The 26,782-nt window shown below is 35.8% G+C and overlaps 2 protein-coding genes across 3 annotated transcripts; both read right to left on the bottom strand.

The window, feature by feature from the left end:
• Positions 1–4,185: 4,185 nt before the first annotated feature.
• Positions 4,186–26,419, bottom strand: LOC128559319 (uncharacterized). The gene is made up of 12 exons (XM_053550623.1): positions 25,761–26,419; positions 25,188–25,293; positions 24,731–24,831; positions 23,790–23,882; positions 13,129–13,202; positions 12,227–12,317; positions 8,862–8,950; positions 7,552–7,657; positions 7,063–7,203; positions 5,672–6,916; positions 5,102–5,200; positions 4,186–4,353 (listed from the first exon to the last, which is right to left on the bottom strand). Exons 1-12 carry the CDS (start codon positions 25,830–25,832, stop codon positions 4,186–4,188), a joined length of 2,385 nt encoding a protein of 794 aa, XP_053406598.1. The 5' UTR covers positions 25,833–26,419.
• LOC128546189 (uncharacterized) lies at positions 15,735–22,768 on the bottom strand. 2 transcript variants are annotated; one of them, XM_053551616.1, is made up of 2 exons: positions 22,370–22,768; positions 15,735–16,296 (listed from the first exon to the last, which is right to left on the bottom strand). In XM_053551616.1, the coding sequence occupies exons 1-2, from the start codon at positions 22,650–22,652 to the stop codon at positions 16,265–16,267; spliced, it is 315 nt and encodes a 104-aa protein (XP_053407591.1). In that variant the 5' UTR covers positions 22,653–22,768; the 3' UTR covers positions 15,735–16,264. The 2 variants fall into 2 exon arrangements, with proteins under 2 accessions (XP_053407591.1, XP_053407590.1); XM_053551615.1 differs by lacking the exon at positions 15,735–16,296 and adding an exon at positions 16,725–18,165.
• Positions 26,420–26,782: the final 363 nt, after the last annotated feature.

Here is a 26,782-nt window from a genome sequence, read left to right as displayed (position 1 = left end):
GCACGGTCGTAAAAAGTAGTTACCATTTTTTTCTAACACTTTTGGTACTAATATGTCGTGTTAGAATCGAAATAATAAGTTCCCAAGTGTGAGTTATCATAGAATAATCCGAGTTTTTCGTTCTTATGAGAAACAGTATATCACTTTGTGATATATTCTTACACATAAGAACTCAAAACTCGGGTTATTCCCCGAGTTTTTCGTTCTTATGCGAAACAGTATATCACTTCGTGATATATTCTTACACATAAGAACTCAAAACTTGGGTTATTCTACGATAAACCAAGTTTGGGAACTTATTATTTCTTAAACAACCTTAGGCAGAATCAATTGCGGCCAGCCTGGCTAAAGGTTAAAAATGTTGACTATAAATCAGGAGATGTGGTTGTAATTAATTTTTACATTAAAGTTTGGGTATATTTCAGTTGAATATGTTGATAGGATATATACGAGATGAGGTCATGGACTACAAACAGAATTACCAGTCAGCTTTCCAGAAGTATGTTTTTATTTCTGAAAATGTTTTTGTTATCCCCCGACGAAAGTCGGAGGGATATAGTTTTGGCGTTGTCCGTCCGTCCGTCCGTCCGTCCGTCCGTCCGTCCGTCCGTCTTTCCGTCCGTCCATCCTTCCGTCTTTCCGTCCGTCCGTCCGTCCGTCCGGAGCCATATCTAGGAAATGGTTGGGAATATTTATTTAAAACTTCATATACATGTTCACCACAATGAGTTCTTGCGGCCCGTCAAGTTTCAGTCAGATTGCCCAAGTAACACCAGAGTTATGGCCCTTAGAAGTTTCTAGTGTTAACTATATAGGGTACTATAAATATGGCAATTTCTGCATCATAACTTTTGATATATTTGACCTAGAACTATGAAACTTAAACAGAATTTAGATCACCATAATGTGGTTGTGTACACACAATTTCATTTTGATTTATTTGTAAATTAAGAGTTATTGCCCTTTAATTGTATAAAAATCCACATATTTGTACATAACAAACTTACCATTTTGTAGAATTTCATTAAATTTCTTTCATTCTTTTCCATGAACATTTATTGTAAACATGTGAAGTTGTGTACCCACACCTGGTCCCCCCCTTTACCTTGATCACACACCCCCCCCCCCACCCCCCGACACCCCCCCCCCCCCCAAAAAAAAAAAAAAATTCATTCCTTATTTTAGATTTTTTTCAAACAAACTTCATATACATGTTCACCACTATGAGGTTATGGGGCCCATCAAGTTTCAGACAGATTGCCCAAGTAACACCAGAGTTATGGCCCTTAGAAGTTTCTAGTGTTAACTATATAGGGTACTATAGATCTATAGATATGCCAATTTCTGCATCATAACTTTTTATATATTTGACCTAGAACTATGAAACTTTAACAGAATTTAGAGCACTATAATGTGGTTGTGCACAGACAATTTTGTACGGATTTCTTTTTGTAACTTCAGAGTTATTGCCCTTTAATTGTCTAAAAATCCACATATTTGTACATAACAAACTTACCATTTGGCAGAATTTCATTAAATTTCTTTCATTCTTTTCTGTGAACATTTATTATAAACATGTGAAGTTGCGCACCCACACCTGGTCACCCACTTGCCTTGGTCACACCCCCCCCCCTCCCCCACCCCCCCCCCCCCCCCCCCCCACTCCCCAATTTTTTTTTTTTTTTTCATTTATTTTAGATTTTTTAGCTTGACTATTCATAGAATAGTAGAGCTATTGGACTCGCTCATGCGTCGGCGTCGGCGTCCCGATTTGGTTAAGTTTTTGTATGTAAGCTGGTATCTCAGCAACCACTTGTGGGAATGGATTGAAACTTCACACACTTATTCACTGTGATAAACTGACTTACACTGCACAGGTTCCATAACTCTATTTTGCTTTTTTACAAAATTATGCCCCTTTTTTGACTTAGAAATTTTTGGTTAAGGTTTTGTATGTAAGCTGGTATCTCAGCAACCACTTGTGGGAATGGATTGAAACTTCACACACTTATTCACTGTGATAAACTGACTTACATTGCACAGGTTCCATAACTCTATTTTGCTTTTTTACAAAATTATGCCCCTTTTTCGACTTAGACATTTTTGGTTAAGGTTTTGTATGTAAGCTGGTATCTCAGTACTCACTAATTGGAATGGATTGAAACTTCACACACTTGTTCACTGTCATGATCTGACATACACAAAGCAGGTTCCATAACTCTGTTTTGCTTTTTTACAAAATTATGCCCCTTTTTTCGACTTAAAATTTTTTGGTTAAGGTTTTGTATGTAAGCTGGTATCTCTGTATCCACTAATGGGAAAGGTTTGAAACTTCACACACTTGTTCACTGTCATGATATGACATGCAGTGCAAAGGGTCAATAACTCAACTTTGCATTTTACAAAATTATGCCCCTTTTTAAACTTAGGAGTTTTGGGTTAAATTCTTATATGTAAGCTGGTATCTTAGTACCCACTAATGGGAATGGATTGAAACTTCACACACTTGTCCACTGTCATGAGCTGATAAGCACTATGCAGGTTCCATAACCCTATTTTGCTTTTTTTAAATTATGCCCCTTTTTCGACTTTCGTATTCATTCAGTCAACAAGGCTGTTGAATAGTCGAGCGTTGCTGTCCCCCGACAGCTCTTGTTATTCAAACCTTCCAAGTTGTACTATTCCCCCACCTCACTTCTCCACCCAGTCATGCCCAGCACTGATCATTGATCATGCATCCTCTGCCCCCCCCTCCCCAACCCCCACTCCAACTTCACCCTTTTACCTTTTTTTTTTTTTTTCATTTTTAATTTTCAATCAATATTTATAATCAGCATGTGAAATTTTGTTTCCTCTCCCGTTCCCCTGCACCCCCACCCCCTAAAAAAAATAAATATATACATATATCTATATATAGATATATATATTTCCATTCCTTTTTTTTTTTTTTAAATGTTCAAACCTTCAACATGTTAAGTTGTGACTGCACAAACCTTGCCCTCAGCCATGTTCAAGATATCTTATCTGTGTTCTCTTAAGGACATCTGATCTTTTAAGTTCAAATGTACATGTAAAACAGCAACACCTGGTGCCAAACCACTCAAAGACAATATTTCATTCCAGTTAAACTTCAAGCTCACATTTCAATTAACTGCATTTAATTTTAAAAGCTAAGCTTATTACAGTAGGCATATCCCATTCAAAATAAATTCTTTAGTCCGGATCAAAGTATCATACATTTATTTTACTACCCGAAATTATACACAAGAAACAACTGCAATATTCACAGTTTACTACATGTTTATTTGTACATTTTAGATATGATGACACTCAAATAGGCTATACTGATTATAGGTGTATATGATACTGCAAGCAACAAGTCTAATATGTTATTCACATTTATATATAAAAGTTATTATAAATAGTTTGGCAAAGTTTGGCCACTCCATTGTTTGTAGTAACCCTGTCGACCGGGAGGAAACCAGACGCGCCCGTAAAGCACCACATCATTACTCCACGGTTGGCTGTGGAAGCAACAATCAGCACCACACGAACGCAATGGATACCACAGTACACCAAAGTAAATTAAACACCCCCCATAACTCGACGGTTGGCTGTCAAAGTAATGAGGAATATTTAGCGGACCAACGGAGCCAGGCAACGTACTGTGATTCTAAGCAAAGCGAGCAAGGCTACAGTACACCACAATATTTAGCGGACCAACGGAGCAAGGCAACGTACTGTAATTCTAAACAAGGCAAATACTATAATGAGCAAGGCTACAGTACACCACAGTAAATTAAACATTCCCCATAACTCGACGGTTGGCTGCCTAAGTAATGAAGGAATATTTAGCGGACCAACGGAGCAAGGCAACGTACTGTAATTCTAAGCAAGGCAACTATACTATAATGAGCAAGGCTATGACATAAGCAAGGCTATGACACATTTAAGCAAGGCTAGTCAGATATTGCCAAGGCACTAGAGCAATACCTTTTACACAGTAACATCCATACTATGACAACGTTCGAAAGCACGCCCGATCGCCCCCGCGGTCGACAGAATTTTCCCCGGCCCTTAATATATTAGGAGTGACATAAGTATAAAGATAAAAATGATTAACTGGATCACTATCTGTATAACTTAAAATGTCTATTAGTCCTCAATCCATAACTTGGTAAATTATCATCTAGGTTTCTCATCATCAACCATCTGGAAAAATGTTAATACCAAAATGGATTTGTCTGTTTCATGATTGATTTGTAGCCCAGGAATCTGTTCAGTTCCGTATCTATGTAAGGTGCCTGCATTCTGTTCACTTCCGATGTTAGCATCCAAATGGCAGCATATCATCTGTAACATAAGTACTTCACAGAACAGTCAGATTGCCATAGCAGAATTTAAAATGCAATAATATAATTAATTTTAGCATAAAAACAGAAATTTTTATTATTGGGGTGTGGCGGGTGGGCAATTTAACATCGATCTGAAACGCTAGCCAGTACACCTTAAATTCAACTGTGAATATTGCACGTGATCTGAAGTTAATATAACGCTTGAGTGGTTCCCAGACGCTAAGGCGTTCATCATTACTCTATTGTGTTTAGACAGGTAACCAATAAATCACAAAACAAGATTACTTGACAACAACGATAGTTTCTAGTTTACACACCTAGCAACAAGATAGCTACCAATTTCGTGAGAAAATAAATGTAATTATTTTTAGGCAAAATAATTTTTATTATTGTGTACTCTTTAATTAAACATTTGTTTTCTGTTAAATTGATTTTGACTAATGAAATTATTTGCTTCTTATTAACATCCTTAACTTTTTGCCGGATATATCTTTTTGCCATTCCTCACCACAAACCCTTTCGTTTAACTGCTCATATGTATTTCAGCAAGCAAACAACTGTTACTCACAAAGAATTTTCAAGTATTAATTAACAAAACTCTTCATATATAAATAATGTTCATTTTCTTTTTTTCCAAATTTAGACAGTTTATGTAGAAATTTTCCCGGTGACATTCTCAGAATGATGAAAAAAGATCAATTTGAAATACGTGAGAAAAAGTGGTCATATTAGACATAAATCCTTACCCGTGGTCCAGCAAGTCTACTAGCCATAGATTGTGTAGTCCCACATAAATCCATACACAGCATATTGTCAGCATACACAGTAACTGTTCCTCTTATTGCCTAAAATTGATATAAGCATACACTGGCAAACATTTAACGATAAACTTTATTATCAATCTCAGAGATTGCTAATAATATTTCAAATGAGGAAAGTCCTTACACACAACCAACACATTTCATGTCTAAATGAAAATTACTGAATATGTGATTCATATCATACATCAAAATTGTTTTCTTCTCATTTATGATTTACTAATTAATTACATGTTGGTTAGTTTTAAATTTGTAAATCTCTGCAATGACCAGATTGTCAAAAAAACACTTGTTGGAACAGCCAATGTTCTAGTGTCATGTCAGATATAGATCTACACTATCCATGAGCAATGTCTGGTATAATGCATATATTTCTTATTGTTGTGACAAACAGTTTCTAGCAATGTTTAATTCTTTAAAAAATAATGGTACATGGTGTTGAAAGTAAGTCAGTACTATATATCAAAAATAATTACAGAAATATTGAAATTTACTCACACTTAAAAAGCAGTCATACAACTTTTGTCTAGATTTTGTGAAAACTGGTGGCGAGGGAAAGTCATCTTCTCTGCTGGAAGTCTGCACTGATTGGTCAGATTCGTAACCAGGTCTAGAGGGTGCCAGTGTTCTACACAGCACCTTGCCAATACCCACAAGTCTTTGCAAAATAATTATTACATCCACTGTTGAGCTAGATATTGGTAAAGTTGTTAATACTGATTCATTTGTTTTTGGTGGTTGGGCTAATGACAAATTTGAAACCAGAGAGTTTGTGAGTGAATCTTCAACATGCTTTGCACTGGTTCTTACATGGTGGGTTTCAGAATCTCTCAAAATACTGGCACGAGTTTTGATAGGGCCATGACTTGGCACTGAATGAATATATGGCACTGGTTTATCTGAATGCACACTTTGAATTTTGTCAACTTTTGAAGGAGAGCTATTTATTTTCAATTTAGCTGGTTTTGCTTGCTTGTCTCTCTTTCCTGATATATCTTTAGCAACTTGCTTGAAAACTGTAGCAGAGGTGCCTTGAGCAGACGGCACCTTGGCAACGGGTTTGACTGGTACGGCTGCAGTAGAGGTATTCTGAACCACTGGTCTAACCACTGCTGAACTACCAGCTATATCTGGTATCATAGTGACTGGGGCATTTTCTGTGCTGCCACCTACTGGTGGCGAGGATGTCACTTCCTGTAATGGGGGGAAACTGAAGTCAGCTTCTTGTGAGCAAGAGTCGTCTGTTAATGTCCCACTGTCGTCTGATTCATCATTGTGACACTTTTCTATCCCTGAACTCATTACTTTGGCTATCTCTGGTGAAACATTTGAATTATTTCTACTAAATCCATGATTCCGCTGGCTACCCTTCACCTTGGTTTCTTTAGTATGACTATTTTCTTTTGAGGAAGTTGGCATCATTTCTATGTATTTTTCTCGTGCTGGGATATTAGGTAAAGAGCTACTATGTCGGAGATGTGCAAAGGAGAGCAAATTATCTTCGTCATAGTGACCTAAAGATCTCGCCATATCTCCAAGATATGAACCGCTTAATAATGAACTCTGTGATATATTGACTGGGTCAGAGCTGGGGCGTCTTTCTAAAAGCGAATTAGCAGAATCAAAATGATGACTTGTTGGGGTCTCAATGGGGAATTCTGTAGGTTTGCGGTGTTCTGAAGCCCTAGAATGACCTTGATCTGTAGTATGACTATGGAGTGGTGTCAAACCAGGCATGAAATTCTGAAAGAGGCAAGAGAGAACTAAAAGCTGATTCTATAATAGAAAATTATTTTTACTGGTAAACAAATTAAAAGTAAACATAAATATTCTAACTGAAAATAAAAAATATTTATATTTTAAAAATTTTAATCCTTAGAATTTCTTACTGGAGTTGATGCTGCAGACAGTGGTGAAGTAAATGCGCTATTTATAGATGGTGTAAGTGACTTTGAAATGGTTCTCTGCCTTTCATTTCTGCGACTAGAGGCTGGTAGGCAACCAGTCCACTGTAACTCACACACTGGATACTAAAAATAGACATTAAAAACTGTAATTATACATAAAATACCGACATTCTACAAACTTTTACAAAAAAACTGTACTTGTTTGAAAATATTAATATGGAGTGGCTTGAAAGAAACATTACCTTGCTTGATCACAAAAAAAATATACTTAAAAGTCTTCAATTTGGAAAAAAAATCATTTTAAAAAATATGAAGAACGTAATAATCTATCAACACTTCCATTAATGTACAGTTGGCTTTTTTCATCAATCTGAAATTAGCCGCGAGTGTAACAACTGCATAATCTTTACTGCACACTAATCACTAAGATATATCTTTGAACTTTGTAAGTCAGTTTCATATTTTACCTACCCTGTCCAATGAGACAGTATGTGTAATCAACTTCTGCACATCTCGTTTCAACATGGCTCCCCAATGCTGGGCCTCCACCAGGAAAAGGTCACGCCACGTCTGCATCCTTCAATCATAAAATATGGCCAAGTCGTATGAAATATTTTCAAGAACATAGTACAAAGAACTTCAAAACTTCAAAATAAAGCAATAAATCAAACCATGATTTATTTAAATTTTAAAAACAAAAGTGAGATCTGACTTGAGAATTTAGATATCAAACTTACTGTAGTGAAGTGTCAAGCATTTAGATCAATGTGTGGTGAGAAATACCAAAGAACTGATAAATACATAAAAAAAGAGTCTTAAAATTGAACATTATCAGTAAAACCTAAGTTATATATCTTTGGTTTCAAGTATGTTCCCACTGTCTTTTGCCATTCTCCCTCTTGTTTTAGTAAACACCTAGTTATTCCCCAGCATGCGTAATCTGTATCTGTTGTCACTTGCTAGACTGCAAGACCCGCTAATGGTCTAACAGTACTGACTGACAGGTTACTGAACACTAATTTTTGATTTGGGGTGGCCATAGAGGGCTAAATTAAAGCTGTTTTTTTTTTTGTATTTTTGACATTTTAGTAGTATAAATGGGAAAGAAGGTTGTAATTGGTGAAGTAAAACTCAATTTTAGTATGAGTAGTATTTCCAGGTTACAGCAGTGTAATTCTGATGTGATTTTACAGTAACCAATTGTGAAAAGAGAAATCTCTCTAAGAAAATACATGACATATACCTTTTTCTTCATTTTATGTTTAATAGTTTTAGGAGAATTCTTATGGTAAGGGATTTGTACTCCAAAATGGGTCTTGCTATGTGTAGCAGCTCTGAAAATTTTGTCACTTTTATATAGAATATAAAGGGAATACTATTTAGGTCTGTGTGACCTTATTTCACTTCTTTGATTTTATCAGTTTTTTAGATACACTTAATACTATTAAAACACTGGGTTTATCAGATGATAATATACTGTTATTAGCAATCTACTAATTACAATTTTCCAACTATTTTTAAGTATACCACTGAAAAACATGAAATAAAAAATATACTTTGGTTTATGTAAAACATCTTACTACTATTTGTAAAAAACTGAAATTCAAAAGCTTAATAAAGTAGTTATCAATAATTTTGTTTCATTATTAAAAATTTAATCCAATATAGTGATAAAGTAACCTGGATATATTCCTAAATAGTAATGCATCCAAGTTTTAATTTTATCTCAAACTTACTTTTTAATGGCAATATGTATTATATAGGTAGATCAAATAACTTACTGTGGAGATATATAGATCATCCAGTCCTGGTCTAGCTGATTCAGCCTGTATGCCAAACTTAACATTAACTTGTTTATCTTTAATACGTTCTGAAAACAAATAATCCCTTTTTAACCCAAAGGACACAACTGATTCTGCCTTTGCGACCAGTGCAGATCATAATCAGCCTGCACATCTGTGCAGTCTGATCATCATCTGCACTGTTTGCTATTCAGCCAGTATCTTTTTGGTAAGCACCCCTTTTAAAAATTAATGGCACTGTCCAAATTGGAAGATGGACAAGTTCATTATAGAAATTAAGCAAGGTAAGGGTTAAAAGAAAACAATAATTAGGTACGCTCCAGAACTTTTGATATCTTTTTTAAACTTACCTCACTTACACAAAATTATATGTCTAAATTCAGCAGTGAGCTCCTGCAGTTACTATCATCATACAGGTGCAGGGTTCTTGAGACTTTATTTTTACTATATTTTCAGTTGTGTTTGAAAATATATTACACTTTGAGTTTGATTAAAGTACATGTGTGTCCAAAGGACACTGGTGTCACCATTTCCTGTCACTGCTTAATAATATGTGACTTGTTGACAATGCAATACTAAGTAAACTTTCAAATTATCTTTGGCTTATTGGGAGGGTGAGAGGGAGGTGTTGGGGTTAAGGGTACTACCAACCATCAACATGAAAACACAAAATAGAAGAAATTGAAAACTGAAGAAATAAAACATTTGTTTCTTTTCTTTGATTGGAGAGGGTAAGGGGATCCTAAATAAAACCCCAGGTACTCAACTTATTACGCTGAACAGAACAACATTCCTATAAAGTCTAATGGCTCATTTTCGCAAATAAATTTTTTCTACAATATAGATTTTAATGAAACTTATCACAGTCATAAATAAACACAGGGTCTATGATACAGTGAAATAAATTGCATAGGTCTGTGTGTTTGTTTCTGAGATATTTGCCAATGATTAAAAAGATTCTTTGGAATTATTTATCTTGTCAAACATTTTCAAATATCATATTTTATCTTTAGAAAAACAGTAATTTTTCTGTTTTAATAAATTTACTCACGGGTTACCGTTGATTCATAAAATTATTCGCATTTTCTGTATACCGAGTCCAGGCTTTATTCCACATTATCCGGATAAAAGATGTTATGCCATTACTTCTGGTTTATCAGACCTTAATGACTACCTTAATGCATATTTTTTAGGGGTGGGACGATTTCAAAATTTTGAAACTGGTTAATAATTTGTTTGAAATCGAATCGAACCGGTTAATCGGCAGCCATATTGAAAATGCTGTTTTTTTTTTCCTGAAGACGGTATCAAGGTACTTTCAGTAGCTGACTTGTTTGCAAGCAGTGTGATAATTAATAAGTCATATTTTGGTGTACTTTAATTTAAATATAACACGACATACAAATCAGAGACTATTGATTATGTCCAGTTGATGTGTTTTAGCGGAAATATACTGTGGGTCTATGTGCTGGTCAAAGAAACATATGAAGATAAAGTACAACTCGTGATGTTTATTTTTTTGACAGCGATTACCGGTTTTGCAAAATTGAAACAGGTTTCACCTAGTAATCTAATCGGATCCGATTAACCGAATAATCGTCCCAGTCCTAATATTTTTGACTAAGTTAAGGGCTGTAACTCTTGTCCTGCTGACTGAAATTGCAAAGGAAGCCTCATTCTCAACTTCACATGCTGAATAATACGATTCCATGGCTCTTGGTCAAATAACTTTTAAGCTATGTGCAACACAAACATGCCCTTCATGCACATTTTTTACCAAGTTATGGGCCATAACTCTGATCTTGCCGAGTGGTATTTTCGTGGCTCTTTAACATTGGGTTGAGGTCTTAAAATACCTAAAACCATATCATAGTTTTATGAAGGATATTGACGAAAATATTGAGGGGGTATTAGAAGTTCTGGTAAGTTCCAATAAGTTCCAGTAAGTACATCAATGCAGTGCTGAATGAGAGCAAAAGACATCACCCTCACTGAAAACACTGGAAAGGACCATGTATGCCAAAAGTGATGAAATTACCATTTTTCAAGGAAGAATAAACATTTCTTTGGAAAAAACTAAAATCATTCATCCCTACCTAATGATCATACTATGTGTGACAGGTCTAAACAATGCAAAAAACAGGATTAACACTTATCATGCTCGACACGACTGATTCTGCCCTTGCGACAGTGTAGATCGTGATCAGCCTGCACCCTTTTTTATAGATATCAAAACAAGAGATCACAGAGTGATCTTAGCACCCACCATTGAGCCATATTTGAATGTTCCAAATTTCAAGACTAGCTCAAGGTCAATTTTAATCAAAGTTCATTTTGGTACACAAAACTATGCATGTGGTCCAAATTTGAAGGCTGTAGCTTGAGAAATGTGAAAGTAGATCAGTAGGTCAAAATCAAGGTCAAATTTCATTTCAGAACACAAAACTATGCATATGGTCCAAATTTGAAGCCTGTACCCTCAAAAATATGAAAGTAGGTCACTAGGTCAGTGTCAAGGTACACAAACCTATGCACGTGGTCTAAATTTGAAGGATGTAGCTACAGAAATGTGAAAGTAGGTCACTAGGTCAAGATCAAGGTCAACTCATGTCAAGGTTCATCTAGCCACTCAAAACTATACATGTGGTCCAAAGTTGAATGTTGTAGGTTATAGACAAAAAGATTTTTAAAGGTTTTCCCTATAGTATAAGTCTATATTAACCATGTGACCCCTGGGGCGGGGCCATATTTGACCCTTGTGGGATAATTTGAACAAACTTGGTAGAGAACCACTAGATGATACTACATTACAAATATCAAAGCCCTAGGCTTTGTGGTTTTGACAAGAAGATTTTCAAAGTTTTTCCCTATTAGTATGTAAGTCTATATAAACCATGTGATCCCCGGGGCGGGGCCATATTTGACCCTAAGGAAATAATTTGAAAGATCTTGGTAGAGGACCACTAGATGATGCTACATACCAAATATCAAAGCCCTAGACCCTGTGGTTTTGGACAAGAAGATTTTCAAAATTTTTCCCTAATATGTATATAAATCTATGTAAATTATAAAAATAAACAAAGGGCCATAACTCACTCAAAAATTGTTGAACCAGTCTGATTTTCAGGGGGACACAACAAGGGTACTAATACATCATTCTGACAAAGTTTGGTCAAAATCCCCCAAGTTGTTTCTGAGAAGATGCGATAACGCGAAATTGTTAACGAAAGGACGGAAGGACGACGGACCACGGACGCAGAGAGATTTGAATAGCCCACCATCTGATGATGGTGGGCTAAAAAGTTAATCAGAAAGTAGGTAAAGAATGATATTTATTTATTTACTATGTCTTTTGTCTGCTTCAGTAGCTCTGCAACATCAGACATCAGTAGTTTGTAGAACTCTTGAGCTGCCTCTACTGTTATATTGAAATACCTAGAAACATAATAGAAGAGTGTCAAGATTGTAATGTATGCCATATTCTTCACAACTCAGGGTCCTGCCATTCAGGTTGCTGTACCTAAAGGCAAATCCGTAAATGTGAAGTTTTACAAGACTAAAGTTCTTCGAAAACTGAAGAAATATTTCAAAAATGGAAGACATGCAACTGGTTTGGCCAATGTCAGATTGCTACATGACAATGCGTCATCGCACAAGGCGTCTATTGTACAAGACTTTCTGAAGCAGGAAAAGGTTGTTTTGCTCCCTCACCCTCCTTATTTGCCTGACCTTGCCCCGTGTGACTTCTTTTTGTTCCAAAGGCTCAAAAAATACCTTTCTTGTCTAAAATTTGTGCAGCGCAAACACCTCGGTTTTGCAATATTCCAGTGTCTTCATAGTATACCTAGAAAGATTATGAAAATGCCTTCAAGGATTGGATTAGAAGACTGAAACTTTGCATATCTGTTGGAGGTGAATACTTCGAGGGGACCAAATAAAATTTTCACTGAAATCTATCAAGGATACATTTTTATGTGCTTAGATGCATTCATATTTGAACAATCCTCGTACTTCCCCTGAAAACTGAACAATTTTGAAGGCCAGCAGAGTTTTGGTACTTTCCTTTTATTATGATTACCAAATTAACTCTGTCTGGTAGCATATGTGTTTAGTATCTTTCATAGTGTTATTTTCATACAGTAATGAAACAAGATAAGGATATTAAATGATTAGGATTAGATGGGTTCATTAGTAGTAGATATGAAAGATAGTAATAACAAAAACATTTTCAGAAATAAAAACATACTTCTGGAAAGCTGACTGGTAATTCTGTTTGTAGTCTATGACCTCATCTCGTATATATCCTATCAACATATTCAACTGAAATATACCCAAACTTTAATGTAAAAATTAATTACAACCACATCTCCTGACTTATAGTCAACATTTTTAACCTTTAGCCAGGCTGGCCGCAATTGATTCTGCCTAAGGTTGTTTAAGAAATAATAAGTTCCCAAACTTGGTTTATCGTAGAATAACCCGAGTTTTGAGTTCTTATGTGTAAGAATATATCACGAAGTGATATACTGTTTCGCATAAGAACGAAAAACTCGGGGAATAACCCGAGTTTTGAGTTCTAATGTGTAAGAATATATCACAATGTGATATACTGTTTCACATAAGAACGAAAAACTCCGGTTATTCTATGATAAATCACACTTGGGAACTTATTATTTCGATTCTAACACGACATATTAGTACCAAAAGTGTTAGAAAAAAATGGTAACTACTTTTTACGACCGTGCTACGCGCCTGGATCGGATGACGTCATTGCACACGAGTGGTTTATTGCAGAATAACCCAAGATAGATTTTGCTCTACATGTATGTAGGTTATTTGCTGGTTGTGTTAGAATAATAATTACTTGCAAAAGTAATGCATTAAATTAGCATTACTTAGAAAAAATCGGCATTAAAATAGCATTAGCATTACTCATTTTTGTCAAAATAATGCATTAAATTAGCATTACATAGGGTGCATTAGCATTAGCATTAGCATTACTTTTTGTGAATCATTGCATGTTATAATCAAATCACTATTTGTTTGTTTTTCATTTTATCATTTTAGTTGTTTATTTCATAGCAGCAACACATGACAATCATTTGTAATGAATCAAATCTACCAACTAGGGATTATATATAATTTGTATGAAATACTTGAAATGATCCAACAGCACCATAAGAAACACAGCATTTAAATTCTTCAGTATTTTTGTATCTGTCTATGTCTCCAGTGCTTGATATTGTTAATGTATTATAGTTAATCACTGTTGCATTTTATAAACATGAGCTGCTCAAAGATTTGAGCGTTTAGTCTGCTTTACAGTATTTACCTAGGTAATCTATAGTTAAATACATGATTCACTTTCTTACATTACATCTGATTTTTTTTTTTACCATTACCATTACTTTATAAAAACGCTTATGTTGAAAGTCAAGTACCTGTTTAATGGCTCCCTAACAGCCTAATTTGACATGACATGTAAAGCTAGCTGCCTTAAGGTCTTTACCATCACTATCAGTGGCATACTGTTAATTGATAAAAAGGTGTCAAAAGATAACAATGATTCTGTTTGATATTTTGGTTGACAAAACTAATTATGTCACACTTTAATTCTTATTATGAATTTGCACTTTGGAGCTGTCCCAGATTTTAAATGTCTAGTTCAATTCATTAATTTGCATTAGATACACTGTGAATGTTATTGAAAATTTAATTGGTTACAAACAAATAGTGCTAGTGTTTTAAGTAAAATTGTATGTTCAAAAATGTTTCATAACTAGATAGCCCATATATGCTTTAAGTTTTATCAGTATTTAGGCAGAATACTGTGCATGCCTGAACATTTGGATTGTGTTTTATGTCCTTCAGATTGAGGTGTGTGGTATATTTCTGGATCTGATCTGGTTCACACCAAGTTAACTTGAACCTGGGATTTCCAGTGATACAGAAAATAATGCCTAAGTAATGCTAAGCATTAGCATTAGCATTACAAACTTTGGCATTAAATTAGCATTATTTTTAATGCTAAAATTGTGGCATTAATCATTACTTGGCATTATTTGAAAAAAATAATGCATTATTATTTTAATACTCGAAAAGATTACAACTAAACCATGCTTTGTACCTTTTAATTACTACACGATAGGACTTTATATTGTAATGTTAATATTTCAATATGTTACAAATCAAACAAATAAAATATTTACTAAATGAATGCAAGGTTGGGTAGTTATTGGCCGCTCAAAAACAAAGATGTACTTGACGAGGTATCTCGCCAAGTATGTGAATAAAGTAACCGGAAGGAGACCAGGCGCGTCTGCTAAAATTTGCAAACTATTACAATGAAACTCTGCACTGTCACATAATTTACACTCTCATAACGTGGTAGCAACACCGGCTAATTTCAACATAACGTAACTCTGCACTGTCGGACATAACGAGGTAGCAATACTGACTAACTTAAACATAATGTGGCAATTCACGGCAACTTCGGTGCCAGTAGTCACGGTATGATAGTTACCAGACACGACCAGGTATCCGGGAATGACGGGTCAACACATACCAAAACCACTGCGTGAAGGAAAGCAGTAAGTTGCATGCTAGAGGGTTGATAACGCAATACAAAGCAATACGCAATACAAAGCAATACGCAATACAAAACTAGATTTCGCCAGGTACTATGGGCAAAACCTATTCAACCCTAGCCACATAACAACATAAGAGTAACCACATAAGAGTAACACACGCCGAAAATACAGTGCTTTGTAAGTTCTCGCCAGACAATAGATGTATTTTTATGAAACAATATTTATTTCCAAATTATACTTATCAGTTTATTATAAACTAATGTAAGCAGACACGCCTGATCACCTTCCGGTTTATAGAATTTTCCGATATGAAAATAGAGCGACGTTAATTATAAAATACAAAGAAAAGAATATTGTTCGCAAATATGGCTACATAAATGGCCTTCAAATATTTCTCGGTGAGAATATTTACAGTCACATTGATCTATTTTCTCAAAAGTTCAGTGATTGTCTATGTCACATTTAACAGTACTTATCATATTTTAAATGAATGCACAAATCACATGAAATTCAAACAAGAACTTCCAGGAACAGTTCAGTGATTGTCTATTTCACCTTTAATAGTACTTATCACATTTCAAATGAACGCACAGTTACATGTAACTATAACAAGAATATCCAGGAACAGTAATTCACATGCTTAAAATGATCTCAAAAGAGTTCATTGGTTACCACACATTTTCTTCATATGAATGTCCTGGAATCGCCGGATATCCCTTCTCACAGCGATAGTTCCTGGCATAATGTTCCTGTGTATACGACTGTGCATTCTTCTATAAGGCCTTTTGTCAACTACTCTGAGAAGTTGCCTGTAAGCATAAATACTACAGAGAAACAGTCAATTTGTCTAAGATATTAAAGTAACAAGGTTAATACATTGTATTTGAATATATATTCATACAAAAACTGAATGATGTTTAATCTCATTATCAATCTGACAAAAATGATTTCTAGTACAGGGGTGTGGCGGGCGGGTCAGTTTTCTCCTGATACAACCGTGTAGCAATACAAAGTGAACGAAGAGCACGGGTTTAGCGGTATTTATAGTAAACTACCTGTTCATGCGTATTAGCTTGAGACCGGTTTAAAGTACGTCGGTACCCAGAAGATAAAGAAGAGCTACGGAACCAGTTATTCATTGATATTATTTTGCTTAGCAACCAATAACGTGAATTCTCGAAAATAAATAAAATTATTTTTATTCAAAATAATTTACATTATTTTAATACTCGAAAAGATTACAACTAAACCATGCTTTGTACCTTTTAATTACTACACGATAGGACTTTATATTGTAATGTTAATATTTCAATATGTTACAAATCAAACAAATAAAATATTTACTAAATGAATGCAAGGTTGGGTAGTTATTGGCCGCTCAAAAACAAAGATGTACTTGACGAGGTATCTCGCCAAGTATGTGAATAAAGTAACCGGAAGGAGACCAGGCGCGTCTGCTAAAATTTGCAAACTATTACAATGAAACTCTGCACTGTCACATAATTTACACTCTCATAACGTGGTAGCAACACCGGCTAATTTCAACATAACGTAACTCTGCACTGTCGGACATAACGAGGTAGCAATACTGACTAACTTAAACATAATGTGGCAATTCACGGCAACTTCGGTGCCAGTAGTCACGGTATGATAGTTACCAGACACGACCAGGTATCCGGGAATGACGGGTCAACACATACCAAAACCACTGCGTGAAGGAAAGCAGTAAGTTGCATGCTAGAGGGTTGATAACGCAATACAAAGCAATACGCAATACAAAGCAATACGCAATACAAAACTAGATTTCGCCAGGTACTATGGGCAAAACCTATTCAACCCTAGCCACATAACAACATAAGAGTAACCACATAAGAGTAACACACGCCGAAAATACAGTGCTTTGTAAGTTCTCGCCAGACAATAGATGTATTTTTATGAAACAATATTTATTTCCAAATTATACTTATCAGTTTATTGTAAACTAATGTAAGCAGACACGCCTGATCACCTTCCGGTTTATAGAATTTTCCGCCACAATAAATTGAAACAATTTATCCCCCCAAAATTCTATCTAATAAAAATGTTTAATTTATACAATGCTTGAACACGGAATCTTCAGCATTTATGTTTACTAAATTGTCATACTTATATTAGCTTTCTAATTGAATCTCTTAAATAATCTAGGAAGAATTCTAACCCTACGAGATTTAAATGAACGCCGTCATTTCTAAAAAAGGCTGTTTCTGCGTCAATATCGGGGCTTATGACGTCACTTTTCCCTGATTCTATTACTATTTTCCGCGCTATGCGGTTAAGGCGTTTTCTTTTCTTTTCAATTGGCCTTTTACCGCCTAATGCCCCTTGCCAGTTTTGTCTCTCTAATATGTCTATCCAAACTATTGTTGTATTTGGGAATGCTTCACGTAAATAGTTTATCTCTGTTTCAATCATTCCTCTTAATTCACAAGTATTTTCGTATACTAGGTCATTTCCGCCTAAATTAATGTATATTATTGAAGGAGGAGATGAAAGTAAGACCTGAGTTTCAATTGTATGTCTGAAACCTCTCCAACGAAGACCTCTGACTGCCCACCAAGCAATAGAAATGTTCGGGATACTAAGATTTGGTTTCCTAGTCGTCTTTGCATGTTCGCCGGCCCAGAACGGGATAGAGTCACCCAGAACCCATACGTCTGAATAAAAAAGTTTTCATTTATAGCTGGTAAAATAAATTAATGAAAATATTACGTTTAGAATGGTAATTAATACCGTTGTGAAATAAAGTTGATTGTGATGTACCGTATATCATCTGCAGATTAACATCATGTTCGAACATAAAGATTAACACAGTTGGATGTCCATCTACCAAGTTTCATTATGATTTCCGACGGGTATCCATCGGAAGCTAGGTCAGTGGCTCTACCAATCCTAAAACTGTGTGTTTTGTATTGTGTACCTAAAAAATGTGTTTTACTGATGGCTTTTGCTAAGACTGCAGAAAATTGGGTCCTAGTTGTTACAGACCCATCCCGATGACAGAAAAGTGGGGCTTGGATGCTTGGCCTCATAGACAGAAATTCCTTAATTGCCTTAAAGGTGGATAATCAGATTTTGTCTAAGTAACGGATTTGTTTTAAACTTTAACATCTGATCATTTACCCTCATTTATGTTCAGTTAGCGCTTAATACAAGTTAGGTTTTCACTGGAGATATTTTTAATGTTTGGTTTTCCTACTGCAGTTGCCCAACCAAGATCGAGTTATTTTATCATAAGTATAAATGTGATAAACATACTTTACCTAAGAAAATGTATAACTAACCGATATATTGTATTATATTCGTAAAATAATTGCATTAACAATTACATATACAGATTGAATTCATTAGAAATGCAAGTTTGAAAAATTATTATTACCTCCCTTTGCCTATCTTGGTTGCGCAACCAAGATAGAATGGAAAAAAATGAAATTCAGAAGCTACATGCATTTTAAAACCCACCTTTTGATTCAGATTGTTAAATATTTGGTATATCTATCTAATGCGAATGTAAAACTCGGAATTATATGGAAATAAAAAGAAATACCAAGCATTTTAAATATTTTCATATTAAAGGGGAGTAATAACAAATTTTTATGAAAATCAATAAAGTATACATTTCTAACAGGGATCTAGCTCTTAAGTAATGGGTATTTTTGTTTCTTAAATAAATCTCTAACAGAATATACAAAAAGTAAAAAATGTCACTAAATTTTGCTTAAATGTGATTGACCACCTTTAACTGGGCACAAATTACCAGCCTGTCTGGGCAACTTTAAGTATACTGGTTTACCCCTTTGATTAGTTTTAAAGTGGCGTAACCGAATGATCACACAATCGTCTTTTGTGAAGCGTAAATCATTGCGTTGTAGGGGATTTTCTGACAGGTGTTTGTTTACATTGACAAGTTCACTGACCCGAAACAAACCGAAATATGCTAAGGTAAAAAGTGAATGAAATAGCTTTACTTCGTAGTTGTCATAACATACTTCAGGGAGTGACCTACAAACAGCTAACAATACAGACTTGGTCAGCGGAGCACGCTTATCTCGTGTTGTGCGACTCCTGTGACAACCTTCAAGCAATTTCTTAACTATAAAAATACTGTTAAGATCATAAAATCCATGCAGTTTATGATGATAATTGATGCCCGCTACATAAGTAGATATTGATTTTGGTGATAGTCCCTTCTCAAAGCAATAAGCTATAAACAGTGTAAGTTGTTGAACGGGAATAGGAAATTGATTTGTAAGCCCATAAATAGACCGAAAGTTTGTAAAAGCATTTATAGCTGTGCTGTATGTTGACCTGGAATTATATGAAATTCCTGATCTAATGAGCTGTCCAGCTCGGCGTCGAAGACTTTCCAAAGGAAGTGTGGCACGGGACATGGATCTTGATCCGCGTCTGGGGCTATTTTTCTGAATCTGTTCAACTGAAAACGAGACAGTGCATCACAGATTTCGTTCTGATGACCAGGTACATGACAGGCTTTGATTAAGATATTTAATTTTAAACACCGTAACGTCAGTACTCGAACTAGGCACATGACTGCTTCTGATTTTGAAGTTAATTTGTTCAAAATGTGTACTACTGCTTGATTATCACAGTTGAATATTATCTTTTTATTGGTCAAATCTGCGCCCCAAATATACAATGCCGCTAGGATTGGAAACAGTTCTAAAACTGTTATATCTGCAGTAATACCCGATTTGTGCCATGCTTCTGGCCATTTAGCGTGGGACCAGTGGCCTTTAAAATATATGCCGAACCCTAAGTTTTCACCCGCAGCACTATCCGTAAACAGTTGGACATCTGTATTCGATACCCAAAAGCGGTCATGGAATACAGAAATACCGTTAAAATTCTGAAAGAAAAGTAACCACATTGACAGATCTAAGCATATTTCATTTTTAATTCTAACATGATGATGTGGTTTCGTTAATCCACAGGTTGCGTTTATCAGGCGGCGGATGAAAGGCCTACCCATAGTGATTGCGCGGCAACAAAAATTCAGAGAACCTATAAGTGATTGTATTTTCTTTAAAGTTGTTTTTGGATGTAGCAAAATTTCATTGATTTTTTGTATAAGCTCTTGAATTTTTGAAGCTGGGATACGAACGAGCATTTGCTTAGAGTCTAACTCCAGCCCAAGAAAAACTAAAACCTCTGTTGGGCCCTCCGTTTTTTCCTCCGCTAACGGTACACCTAATTCTATCATGGTATCTCTGAACGTTTGAAGTGCAGCAGTACATGATGCGTTCGTTTTGTCTCCGCCCAAAAAATCGTCCAAATAATGCAACAGTCCGCCTGATTTGAGTTTCGATTTGACACAAAATTCAAAAAATCTTGCAAATCTTTCAAACGTGATACAACTGATTGAGGCACCAAATGGAAGTGCTTTATCAAAATAATATTTATTCTCAAAACAAAAGCCTAACAATTCAAAATCAGTCGGTTTTATAGGTATAAGCCGGTACGCACTTTTAATATCAGTTTTGAATAATTTGCAGTTACGTCCCAGGTCCTGTACTAATTTTACCGCTTCGTCAAAGTGCGTATATTGTACGGAACACAAAGTAGGGTCTATGTAATCGTTCACCGAATCTCCAGACGGATATGATAAGTGATGTATCATTCGATATTCTCCAGGTGTTTTCTTTGGAACTAAACCTATGGGTGAAACGATTAAATTAGTCATCGGTCTTTCATTGAATGGGCCAGCCACCCTACCTGCTTTAATTTCTTTTTGAATTTGAAGTTTTATGATATCGGGGTTTAACAAAGTTGAGCGTAGATTTTTTGAATCGCGTGCAGTACGTGGACCTGTATATTGTAACGGAAAACCATTCATAAATCCATCTAATAAAAATTTCGCTTCAGTGACGTCATAGTTTCTTAAATGCTTTTTAAGGGCTATTACGTTTACAGGTGTTTGGGCCAAATTGTGTATGTCCAAATTACTCTGTTCGGTGGAAGTGCTTTGTTTTTTAGAATTGTTAGTTTTTTCTTGGGCCTCCGTAACTGCCCCGTCTAAAAAAGGGTCTGCCGCGAAAAAGATTTCGCTGTGCGGGACGAAACTGTCCACCACGTGAGTAACCAGACTGGTTCATTACAAATGAACCTTGTTTAGTGCATGTGACCTCAGGATGGGGCCCCGAACATTTTGAGCAAACATGAGGAAATTTGCAGTTTTGCCAAGCACAGTTGCCTCTGTTAAAGTCTTGACACGTGTACCGACCTGCATTTGGTGTAATGTTGTGGGTAGGCTGTAATTGCATGCAGCGCCACCACAAGTCATTATTAATTTGTGACCAAGGGGATGGGGAAATTGCTTGACGGAGGCGAAATTGTTCATCATACGTCCTCCATGAGAAACCGCCTTGGCGTAAGGCACATTCTCTTATATTGAACATGTAGTGTAACATTTCGTACACTTTATCTGCATGTGTAGCTAAGTAAATGGATGTATAGATTATGAACGCGTTTGTCCATTTCTCTATGTTTGTAATTTTTTCTTTACATTCTTTGTTTGCTGATTCAATCTGGCCTTCCGAATTTAAGCGAAAAACGCTACCTGAACAAAATTCTGACAATTCTACTGCTCCTTTTAATAATAATGCTAGGTTGACATATTCACCTTTGCATATCTTTTGTTTTAATGAAGCCGGAACGTGTGCGAATTATTGTACGGTACATTCAGTGGCCCATTACATTGAATACCTGAAGATTGTGGGTCGATAGAATTTGCGCCGCCACACCCTTGAAAATTATTTGCATTATTTAAATCTCTATTGCCCGTAGGAGGAATAATTTGTGAATTTCTAATAATTTGTTCGAAATCAATAACATTGCACTCACCGGCATCTGTTTGTAGCAACCTCTCGTCTACAGCATCCTCGAGGTCAGCCGCAGGCCTTTTTTGCCCCCTGGTGCCCCTGACGTCCCCGTGACCTTGGTCATTCTGCTCCTCTCTGGCAGCGTTCCTTCTCAAGTTACGCCGGGCATTCTGCAGATTCAGCTCCTCGTCCTGCTCAACGGCTCTCTCCTGCCTTTCCTGCTCAACGGCTCTCTCCTGCCGAACGGCTCTCTCCTGTCTCGGCATACGCCTAGCCTGTGCCTGTCTTCGGCGACCGCGTGGCATTTTCAAGCTTTTAAAGTCAAACTTGATCACTTGAATACAACTGTGTAGTATTATACATGTAGATCTAAGTTTTCTCCTGATACAACCGTGTAGCAATACAAAGTGAACGAAGAGCACGGGTTTAGCGGTATTTATAGTAAACTACCTGTTCATGCGTATTAGCTTGAGACCGGTTTAAAGTACGTCGGTACCCAGAAGATAAAGAAGAGCTACGGAACCAGTTATTCATTGATATTATTTTGCTTAGCAACCAATAACGTGAATTCTCGAAAATAAATAAAATTATTTTTATTCAAAATAATTTACATTAATGTATTAGCATTAGCATTACTACCACCCTGGTGCAGACCAAGATCAGCCTGCACAGACGTGCAGGCTGATCATGATCTGCACTGTTCTCTATTCAGTCAGTAAATTTTCACTGAACACTCCTTTGAGTAATAAGTGGTTCAGCCCAAACTGAATGACGGACCAGTCTACTTTAGAAATTTAGCAGGCTAAAGGTTAACTCAATATATACATTACTTAACAGCTGAAGACAATTCAAACTTGGTCTGTGTTACACAGAAATGACAGTTACAGTGAAATAAATTCATTTTAAGGGTACAAAATTCTAGTGATTCTGGCTTAAACAGCTATTTCATGGGGCATATTATATGAAATTGTGAGTTTCACTTTTTTAACATAAAATGAACGGTAAATTTACAAGATAGTTGGCATTAAATTCAATGAATGATTCAAGCAAGAAATCAACCAGAAACAGTCTGCCATGAATATTACTCAGTTCACAGTATTTCAACTTTATTATACTATTTGGGAAGAGTTGAAATTCAGAGAACATAATAAGTTCATATTCACTATACTGTAAAAGCAGAAATTTTAGCGAGGGTTCAATTTTTGCTACATTCCCGAGGCCCTGTATCATGCGAAAATTAATCCTCACATAAATATTCACCATCAGTATAATTCAAATTCAAGTAGGATACCATTTTTACAATATCGCGAATATTAAACCTCACAAACATACTCAAAATTTCAAATTTGTGAAATTCTGACCCAGCAAAAATATGTGCTTTTACAGTACTTCAATTGGACATAACTGGGAACTGTACGGTAATTTCATGAGATATGACATACTAGCTGGGGACTTAGTTCTGTATCCCATTTGTTATGTCTAAGTTCATCTTCTGCTACCATCTTATGTCGCTCATATGCTGTTGGAAAGATTGCCTAGAATATAAAATAGTTCTAAGTCTAAGTCCATAAATACTGCTAAATGTCCACAAAATGATAATCTCTTTAATGTATTTATTATTGTTGTCGGTTTCTTAAGGACCCATCACAACCTAGTGACCTACTTTTCCTCCCACATAAACTTCATGAAAATCATTCTGATCATACTGGTATAATACAGCTTTGCTAACAATATAACATGTCGATTTAGGCCCTCCCAGAATTAATGTGTTTTCACAACTTCACCTGCAAACTTAATGGGTCAAACTCTTTCAATATAATTTCAAAAACATAGATTAATAAGTTTTTGTTTGTTTTGTTGGGTTTAACTTCACACCGACACAATTATGGGTCATATGGCAACTTTCAAGCTTTGATGGTGAAGGAAGACACCAGGTGCCCCTTTGTGCACTATTTCATCAAGGGCGGGCACCTGGGTACAACCACCAACCTTCCATAAGCTGGCTGGATGGCTTTCTCACATGAAGAATTCAATGCCCCAAGTCAGGCTTAAACCCACATCGGTGAGGGGCAAGTGATTTGAAGTCAGCGACCTAAACCACTTGGCCATAGAGGCCCCAGATGAATAAGTATCTTACACTATAGAAACAAAGTATAGTCTAAACTCAGCTTAATAATCAAATATTGTGCATACTACAACATTAATTCAATAAGATGCTTAGGCATTAAACACGTTGTTTTGACATAATAATATGCCACTGTCGCAAAATTAGATAGTTATTTTGTAACAAATCATTAACCAAAAAGCAATTCAGTTTCCAATTAGATGACCATTAAACATTAAATTCTATAAATAAAGTAATATAATTCCCATGCATACTTACTTGAACAATTTTATAAAGCTTGTTTCCAAGTTGTTCCTCAGGACTCATAAGAAGATATGTCTTTGCTCGTAAAGTTAGAGACAACAGCTCTATCAGTGGTTCTGAAAATATAATGTACTAACAAAAATATCACCTATTAAGACTGTACGAAGAGAAGCTTTCTAGGAAAAAAAACAAGGATATATGTTTCTGAATGTAAAAATGTAAAATCAAGAGGAAAATTGAAGTTAACCTTTAGCTTGCTGGTGGCAAATGATTCTGCCTTTGCGACCAGTGCAGACCAAGATCAACCTGCACATTCAGTTTGATAATGGTCTGCACTGTTCGCTATTCAGTCAGTACATTTTCAGTGAACACCCCTTTGAATAATGTGGTACTGCCCAAATTGAGTGACTGACCAGTTCATTTTAGAAATTTAGCAGGGTAAAGATTAACTAAGGCTATAAATTTTTCATACCAACACCATCCAGTGGTCTTTTATTTGTGTAGAGTGTTTTCATTTTTGATATTGCAGCAGACGACTTGGCTTCCAACAAATGTAAACTGTTCTCTAAGATTGAGAACTGAAATAAAAACAAAGTTGCCAAATAATGACCATAATATCCTAACACTGTTTAATTAAAATATTTACAGCTTTTACCAAAATCCTATTTTCTACAAGATTTGTCAATTCTGTCACATCAAGAGGTATTTTTCTATTCTAGTGCTGGTATACCTTAGGCGAGACACAGAGCATAACTGCAACTGTCACACTGTCAAACCTTCCTCTGCACTGACAGAAAACCTACTAATTTTCAAGTGGTTTTAGGTCAGTGATCTGTAGTGTTAGCTAGTTATAACCAACAGGTTGTGTATATGTTCTATCAGCTGCATATATGCGTAGCTCCTCTGAAGAATTGTCAGCTTTTTTAGGATTTTCAACCTCAAGTTTCATAGTCTGGTGTCTCACACAAAACTGCAAAGTTTCTTCTCCTTTTCGCTATAAAATTACCAAAAACAATTAATTTCCCAGCTTAAAGTTCAATCTTACCTCTTCCTTCACAATGATGAGACATGACCTTTTGGCTGGCATGGACTCCAATACCGAGGTCAATGATGACATCACATGATGAATGAACCAGACAGTGGGGTCAAAGTTCAAGGACAAATAATTCAAATAAACAATCTTCCTGTACTGTTCTCCCTAGATTGACAAAGAAAGTACCAATTTTGCTAAATAGATGACAACAGAGGTTTAGCAAAATAAAGAATCACTTATCTGATTTACATCATAGGAATTCAGTTCACCTGTTTGGTCAATTATTAAGCAAAAAAAAAAGAAAAAAAAAGACCCAAATAGGGGCATGTTTATATCATACATATAGAAACCGTGGCCCAGTGGTTAAGGCGTCCGCCTCGGGATCGGCAGGTCGAAGGTTCGAGCCCCATGGGGAGCGTTCGTCCGGGGAATGTTTGTCATGGGACTCATTCCGAAAAGGCCGGTTCGTGAGCCGCGAGCTAGTTAAATGAATGGTTACCGACTTCTATCCACCTGGCGCCTGGTATAGTGGTAGGAGTTGGGAGGTAATTGGTACGCACAATAAAGGTGTCTCATAAGCCAAATTGGCTGGCCCTTTCAAAAGGGGTGACACTATAATAAACAAGACCTTTACCTTTACCTTTTTTATAGAATCATTACTGACCAAACAATGACCTGAATAATGGTGATTTACATGACTTTTTTATTTCTTAATTAAAAATTCAGTTTCCTACTTACCACGAAATCATACACATTAGTTGTGGACTAATTTTCATGAATTTTGTGACAAACAACAAAATTTAACCCCAACAAATAAATCAAAGTATTTATTTTGTCTTTAAATTTTTTATCAGTGAATTCAAATCCATGCTAAATAGTTGTTTTGCTCAAAACCACAAAAAAGTTCACCTGATTTTACAGTATTTAAACTATCCTCATTATCACAATCTCCATTTATCAAACCTTTTCACAATCGATTAAATTTGCACATGAAACAATGGTGGAGGGGAAATGTCTTTAATACACACATCAAT

The sequence above is a fragment of the Mercenaria mercenaria genome, chromosome 9, assembly GCF_021730395.1.
Source record: "Mercenaria mercenaria strain notata chromosome 9, MADL_Memer_1, whole genome shotgun sequence".
In the NCBI taxonomy this organism is placed as follows: domain Eukaryota; kingdom Metazoa; phylum Mollusca; class Bivalvia; order Venerida; family Veneridae; genus Mercenaria; species Mercenaria mercenaria.
This window is presented reverse-complemented; position numbering and strand designations above follow the sequence as displayed.